The sequence below is a fragment of the Macrobrachium nipponense genome, chromosome 25 (genome assembly GCF_015104395.2).
Source record: "Macrobrachium nipponense isolate FS-2020 chromosome 25, ASM1510439v2, whole genome shotgun sequence".
NCBI lineage: Eukaryota > Metazoa > Arthropoda > Malacostraca > Decapoda > Palaemonidae > Macrobrachium > Macrobrachium nipponense.
Window position 1 is genome coordinate 39,383,793 of NC_087214.1, and position 8,237 is coordinate 39,392,029.

An 8,237-nucleotide genomic window follows, 5' to 3' on the forward strand; every position below is an offset into this window, starting at 1 on the left:
CGTTTTTTACTGAGGGTGTCAAAAAGCTAGTGCAACGATGGACCAAGTGCATTGAAAAGCAGGGTTGACTATGTTGAAAAATGAATGTCATTGTAAACTTTCGTATTAAATAAAAAAATTGGAGTGCAGATACTTATTGACTTACCCTCGTATATATTATATATTATATATATATATATATATATATATATATATATATATATATATATTATATATTATATATATATATATATATATATATATATATATATATATATATATATATATATATATTATATATATACATACATATATATATATTATACATATGTACATACATATACTATATATAGTATTATATTATATATATATATATATATATATATATATATATATATATATATATATATATATATATATATATATATATATGCCCTGAAGAAGTAGAAGAAATCAGCGAGAGATCATCAGAGAGAGATAAGAGAAGGAAGAGATGAACGATATGAGAGGAAGATGACGCACAAGGGAGTGTGATCGGAATCGGGGTCTAGTCGTCTAGTTGGAGAGAGAGTGACAGAGATATTCCGTCATCGAGCAAGCCTTCAGAGGAGAAACTTCTTACAAGAGGTTTTGAGGAGTATCCTGCCCTTCGAGTATCAAGAATAGACATTGTTTTCTGCAGTACGGAGTCAAGAAGACGTCTGAAGTTCTAGTTCTCCTTTGTGAAGAAGTCGCTTTGAGCATTGATTTTCGACAGCTGCAAATCTGGCCAGCAAGTATGTCATTACAGCACTGTTTCCCCAGTTCACGTAATGTAAGATTTTAATTTGTTATGTAAATAGGAGAAACCATTCTGCATTTATCTTTGTTAGTAAGCTTGTAAATAAACTTTTGTTCTGTTTGTGTTTCTTTCTATATTCGTATCCACAGTTTCAACTGTTGGTGTTGAATCCATTTTGTTTATTCTATTAAAGAACCTGTAGTGGACCTTGGGTGTCCGTAATACCCCCTAATCATTATATTCACATGGCTTCTCTTCAGTGGGACTAAGAAAATCTGGCAGTAATTGGGGCAAACAAAAGATGAAGGAGCCAAACAAAACCAACAAGTGACCTTCAAACTAATTTATTATTAACAAAATTTACAGAAGAGTCCTTACATCTATACAAATGAGTCAGGTTCATAAGTAGATGGGCATGAAAAGGCTATAAAATAACATCATAAAGTTAGTACATAATGGTCAAGAAACAATGACCAAAATCAAAACAAAATGAGTCAATAAAATATATCACCAAAAGTTAACTAAACATCATAGTTACAATAAAGATCATAGTTAATTTAACAGTCAATAAATTCATAAAAACTGAGTCAGTAATATAAATACACAAGAAACATAACATTCAAAGCCAAAAATAGAGTCAATATGTAAATGCCAGAAATCAATAAATAAACATCAATAATGGCCATTAACAGCACAAGCATAACATTCAAGAGAGTCAGAAAAAATATGTGAATCAAATGACTTCAGTTACTACATTAAACAGTCAGTAAATTACATTAAACAGAGCCAGTACAAATCTCATGACCTCAAAAATTAAATCTGAAATCACAGATAAAGCAAAAGTAAAAACAACCATATATCCAAAATAGTTACTATTTTAGCAACAGCATTAATGAGGCAAAATACCATCAAAACAAAAGGTATACATTGCACAATTATACGTACTACATAAGAGGCAATAAGACACCTTCTAATAGTGACATCTTTGTCACAATACATCACTTAGCCCCAAAAAAGAAATAAACATGACTGTGTTACACAAATGCAACCACAACAGGGCTAACAAAGATGAGGTGATCATCTAAAACATGCAAGGTTGCAACACTCAAATGAGGTCACACACACACAGATGAGAAATAACAAAAACCAGCGAAGTTGCAATACTCAGACGATATCCCAGACTTAGATGAGGTTAACCAAGAGGGCGAGATTGTTCCCAAGGAGAAAATGTTCTCCCACAGTCATTACATTTATATGACCTCTCTGGCTTGTTATTCTAAATCTTCAATTTATATCAGGGGTGCAATGGGCCCTCGACTGGGGTCTATGGTTGTACCTCTATATTCCACTAGTCTTATATCTGAGGGTTCTTTTGAAGATGTTTACCGTTCCTTGGAGTGCAGCAATCTGCACATCATTTATACTTGGGCAACTTAGTATTGCCTGAAGATATTTTCTCAGTTTTTTTTATAAGTCCTGTTGCCCCTACCACCACAGGTATTATTCTTATTTCCTTCAGTTCCCATGTGCTTTTCAGGTCATTCTTTAGGTCTTGGTATTTTGTTACTTTGTGACTTTCAGCTCTATTGAGGCCAAAGTCACTGGGTACTTTCACATCTATAATCTTTTGTTTTTTCTTCCTTGTTCCAGATCACAATATCAGGTTTTATAGCACCTCCAACAATACATTCCTGTTGGAATTTCCTTGTCATAAAAGATGGTAACAGTCCTATTGGAGGTGACTAGATCTGGTTCATACTTCCACACTTTTTCTTTTACTTCAATTCTCTATTCTTTACATATTTTCCAATGCATATATTTACAGATCTTGCTGTGGCAGGCTGTGTAGTGACCATCTGCAAGCAGGGTCTGGCAGTCTGATATCAGATGACCAACACTAACTGCCGCATGACAAAACTACACTGGTCACTTCCTGATATGCCTGCCATTTTCTTGAAGCCATATTACCAGCCTTTCTCCATTATAACCTAGATCTCCATTTCTTATCCATCTAAGTGATTCTTCTTTGTCTATGCGACCTTTTTCCTGTTTTTGAAATCTTCCTGCCTTTCTATGGTCATTCCACTTATCCATTCTAAGTTTCTCCGCTGTGTGACTGTATCTCTTTGGCTTATGTTTTTCTTAATTTTCAATTTATATCAGGGGTGCAATAGGACCCCACCTGGGGTCTATGGTTATCTCTTAAGAGAAAAAGCTTTCCAACAATCATTACATTTAAATGGCTTCACTTCAGTGTGAACCCTCATATGAATGTTTATTACCTTTCCAAGAAAATGCTTTCCCACAGTCATTACATTTAAATGGCTTCCCTCCAATGTGAACCCTCATATGATATTTAAGATGACCTTTCAGAGAAAATGCTTTCCCACAGTCATTACATTTAAATGGCTTCTCTCCAGTGTGAACCCTCATATGAATGTTAAGATGACCTTTCTGAGAAAATGCTTTCCCACAGTCATTACATTTAAATGGCTTCTCTCCAGTGTGAACCCTCATATGAATGTTAAGATGACCTTTGTGAGAAAATGCTTTCCCACAGTCATTACATTTAAATGGCTTTTCCTCAGTGTGAACCCTCATATGATTGTTAAGATTACCTCTCAGAGAAAATGCTTTTCCACAGTCATTACATTTGAATGGCTTCTCTCCAGTGTGAATGCTCATATGATATTTAAGAGCACCTTTCTGAGAAAATGCTTTCCCACAGTCATTACATTTGAATGGCTTCTCTCCAGTGTGAATCCTCATATGAATGTTAAAATTACCTTTCTGAGAAAATGCTTTCCCACAGTCATTACATTTAAATGGCTTCCCTCCAGTGTGAACCCTCATATGATATTTAAGAGCACCTTTCTGAGAAAATGCTTTCCCACAGTCATTGCATTTGAATGGTTTCTCACCAGTGTGCACCCTCATATGAATGTTACGATCACCTTTTCGAGAAAATGCTTTCCCACAGTCTTTACATTTAAATGGTTTCTCTTCAGTGTGCACCCTCTTATGAGTGTTAAGATGACCTTTGCGAGAAAATGCTTTCCCACAGTCTTTACAATGTTTCTATTCCAGTGTGCCCTCTAATGTTTATGACCTGCGAGAAAATGCTTTCCCACAGTCATTACATTTAAATAGCTTCTCTCCAGTGTGCACCCTCATATGAATGTTACGATCACCTTTCTGAGAAAATGCTTTCCCACAGTCTTTGCATTTAAATAGCTTCTCTTCAGTGTGCACCCTCTTATGAGTGTTAAGATCACCTGTCCGAGAAAATGCTTTCCCACAGTCATTACATTTGAATGGCTTCTCTCCAATGTGAACCATCATATGAATGTTAAGATTATCTTTCCGAGAAAATGCTTTCCCACAGTCATTACATTTAAATGGCTTCTCTCCAGTGTGAACAATCATACGACGTTCAAGAAAACCTTTCCGAGAAAATGCTTTCCCACAATCATTACATTTAAATGGCTTCTCTCCAGTGTGAACCATCATATGAATGTTAAGAGCACCTTTCTGAGAAAATGCTTTCCCACAGTCATTACATTTAAATGGCTTCTCTCCAGTGTGAACCATCATATGAATGTTAAGATGACCTTTCCGAGAAAATGCTTTCCCACAGTCATTACATTTAAATGGCTTCTCTCCAGTGTGACTCATCATATGAGACTCTAGATGATTTTTCCTATAAAATGCTTTCCCACAGTCATTACATTTAAATGGCTTCTCTCCAGTGTGAACCCTCATATGAATGTTAAGATCACCTTTCAGAGAATATGCTTTCCCACAATTACATTTAAATGGCTTCTCGCCAGTGTGAATCCTCATATGAATGTTAAGATCACCTTTCAGAGAATATGCTTTCCCACAATTACATTTAAATGGCTTCTCGCCAGTGTGAATCCTCATATGAATGTTAAGATGACCTTTATGAGAAAATACTTTCCCACAGTCATTACATTTAAATGGTTTCTTTCTAATGTGATCCCTCATATGACTTTTAAGATGAGTTTTCTGAACAAATTCTTTCCCACAGTATTTACACATGAATGGATTCCCCACAATGTGAGCCCTCGTATGACTGTTCGCATGAGTTTTTTGAGGAAAAGCTTTCCCATTACTAAGCCTTCTTTTCATGGTGAGTTTTGATATATACTTCAAGAGAATTTGTTTCTGGGAAAACGCTTTACCACATTCACGGAATCTGAACTACCTCCCTCCAGCGTGAACTGACATTCAGTTCTGAGGTGGCGTTGCCAACAAAACTGGTTTCCAATATTTTACACACAAATGGCTCCTTTCTCATATAAGCAGTAGTATCTTTTTCAAAATTCACTTCAGTTTTTATAATCATGGAAAGTGTAGTTCCATTGGTGTCAATGTGCTACATAACAAAAGCAGACTTCACACTTCATATACCAGGACAATAAACTATACCAAAAGATTAAACTTGACAAGAATATCTGGTTGGTAACATTAACCAATGTATTCACCTTTTGCCCTCAATCCTAAATTTCCTGCAAAAATCTCCATAAATTTTCATATTCTTGATGGAAGGTTGTCTGAAATGACAAAATATGACACAATTAAAGAAAACATTAAATGAGAAGAATGGCTATGAAAATGGAAAAGCAATTTTCAAAGCATCCTAGACTTTTTCCAGAGAAACAAATCAGAAGCCTAATAAAGAGTATTCTTTCGCACAAAACTGCCATGAGCACTGAAACCTGTTAACATGGTACAGTCCAAACTCTTAAATACGGGAACCTTGGGACCAGACAGCCACTGCCGGAAAACAGAAAATCACGGAATATAGAATACGTACAACCCCTCAAAAAATGAAGCCCTATGCAAACATAGTCTGCAAATTAATTCCACATACATGCAGCCTAGTTGCCAACTTAGCCTACCATTTTGCAAAGTTCAGACAACACTTTTTACTATTTCAATACTCATATATTTTCATTAATTTATCACTTCATAACTCTTATATTTTATTTCTTTGAGCTCTTTCTTCATGCCATATAATTTTCTTTAAAATAGTGTATGTTATATAATGCAATTACCCCACATTCTTGAGTTAGCCTAACCATAAGTCAACTACTTTATTTTTCTCAGAATCTGCAGAATATTATCAATGGCTTTCCTATCCTAAATTTACTATCTTCATAATTATCGTTATTTCTTTTTTCGTTATTTATTTTTATTACAGAGGGTAATGAAATGACAGAAATAAAGACTGATTTTTGGCGATCACACACTGCATTTGGCACTTAGCCAAAAAAATAAACAAAGCCCATCACCATCTATTAACCCTTAAACGCAGAGCCGGTATTTCCGAAAGTGTCTCCCATATGCCGGCGGCATTCGCAAGTGAGCGCCGAAGCGGAAAAAAAGTTTTTTTCAAAAAATCACAGCACGCCTAATTTTCAAGATTAAGAGTTCATTTTGGGCTCCTTTTTTAGTCATTGCCTGAAGTTTAGTATGAAACCATCAGAAATGAAAAAAATATCATTATCATATATAAATTGGAATATATGACAGCACGAAAAAAATTTCATATATAATTGTATACTATGCTAGAGACTTCCCGTTTATTGCAAAATGAAGTTAATCGAGTTAAAATTGACTGAAGGTCGAATTTTTTTTATTTATCGTTATTTATATGAAAATATTTCAAAACTGATAAAAGCTACAGCCATGGGTTGTTTTTTTTGTTGTATTCTACATGAAATTGCACACATTTTCATATATAGAACTTTATGTAACGGCTAATTTAAAATGGTGCAAACATTACGACAATCGGACAAAAAAATTTCTGATATTTTTTGGAAGAGTTACCGCGCGGAAGTAAGGAAATTTTTTTTTTTTTTTTTTCATAAATTCACCATAAATCGAAACATTGTGCTAGAGACTTCCAATTTGTTGCAAAATAAAGGTACATGATTGAATGTTACTAAAATGTAAGAGTTTAAGCTTACAATTGCGTTTTTCGACCATTTTGGTAGTCAAAGTTGACCAAAGGTTGAAGTTTTGGCACTTTTCGTTATTTATATGAAAATATTTCAAAACTGATAAAAGCTACAACCATGGGTTGTTTTAAGTTGTATTCTACATAAAATTGCGCACATTTTCATATATAAAACTTCATGTAACGGCTAATAAAAAACTGTGCAAACATTACGACAATCTGACAAAAAAATTTTGATTTTCTCAGCAGTTACCACGCGGACGTTGGAAAATTTGTTTTTCTAAAATTCACCATAAATCGAAATATTGTGCTACAGACTTCCAATTTGTTGCAAAATGAAGGTAAGTGATTGGGTATTACTAGAATTTAAGAGTTTTAGCTTAGAATTGCGGTTTTTGACCATTTCCGTTGAGTCAAAGTTAACTGAAGGTTGAAATTTTGGCACTTATCGTTATTTACATGAAAATATTTCAAAACTGATAAAAGCTACAACAATGGATTGTTTTTCGTTGCATTCTACATGAAATTGCGCACATTTCCATATATAAAACTTTATGTAACGGCTAATTTGAAATGGTGCAAACATTACGACAATCGGACGAAAAAATGTATGATTTTTTCGGAAGAGTTACCACGTGGACGTAAGGAAAAAGTTTTTTTTCATAAATTCACCATAAATCGAAATATTGTGCTAGAGACTTCCAATTTGTTGCCAAATGAAGGTAAATGATTGAATATTACTAGAATATAAGATTTTTAGCTTACAATTTCGTTTTTCGACCATTTCGGTAGTCAAAGTTGACCGAATGTTTAAATTTTGGCAATTATTGTTACTTATATGACAATATTTCTAAACTGATAAAAGCTACAACCATGAGTTGTTTTTCATTGTATTCTACATGAAATTGCGCACATTTTCATATATATTACCCCAAGTAACAGCTAATATAAAATGGTACAAAAATTATGTCAAAGTGACAAAATAATTTCTGAGATGTGTCGCTGATGCTTTTTAGTGCGAGAAGAAAGAAATTCGCGCTTGCGCGCCTGCGTAACGATTGTAAACAAAACAACAGCTTGATCCGTGAGCTCCCAGCTTCCCCCAAGGCACGTGATTCAAAAGTTTTTGCCTAGTAGGCCTATAACTATTTTTCCACAAATTTTTTAAAAACTTTTTTTCGTCAACGTACCATACGTCGGTTCAGCACCCGACAGACAATTTTCGTCGATGTTCAATACGTCCAATCAGCGTTAAAGGGTTAAGGAAAATGAACACTAAACATTCACCATTGTGAGTGTAAGGATAGAAAACCTTTTCTAGCATAGATACAGATTTATGTTTGCACTTCTTACCTCTGGGATCATCTGACCTCATGGATGGCATATCAAATGGGTTAATATACACTACAACATATAAGAAATAATCAAGACCGTTATCACCTGGTTCCTACACACTCACTCCACAAACACAGTGCAGGCACACTACACTAT

The 8,237-nt window shown here is 34.5% G+C and overlaps 1 protein-coding gene across 1 annotated transcript; it reads right to left on the reverse strand.

Moving 5' to 3' along the window:
- Positions 1-1,136: 1,136 nt before the first annotated feature.
- On the reverse strand, positions 1,137-6,330 carry LOC135199386 (zinc finger protein 160-like). The gene is made up of 2 exons (XM_064227369.1): positions 3,952-6,330; positions 1,137-3,798 (listed from the first exon to the last, which is right to left on the reverse strand). Exons 1-2 carry the CDS (start codon positions 4,910-4,912, stop codon positions 3,011-3,013), a joined length of 1,749 nt encoding a protein of 582 aa, XP_064083439.1. The 5' UTR covers positions 4,913-6,330; the 3' UTR covers positions 1,137-3,010.
- Positions 6,331-8,237: the final 1,907 nt, after the last annotated feature.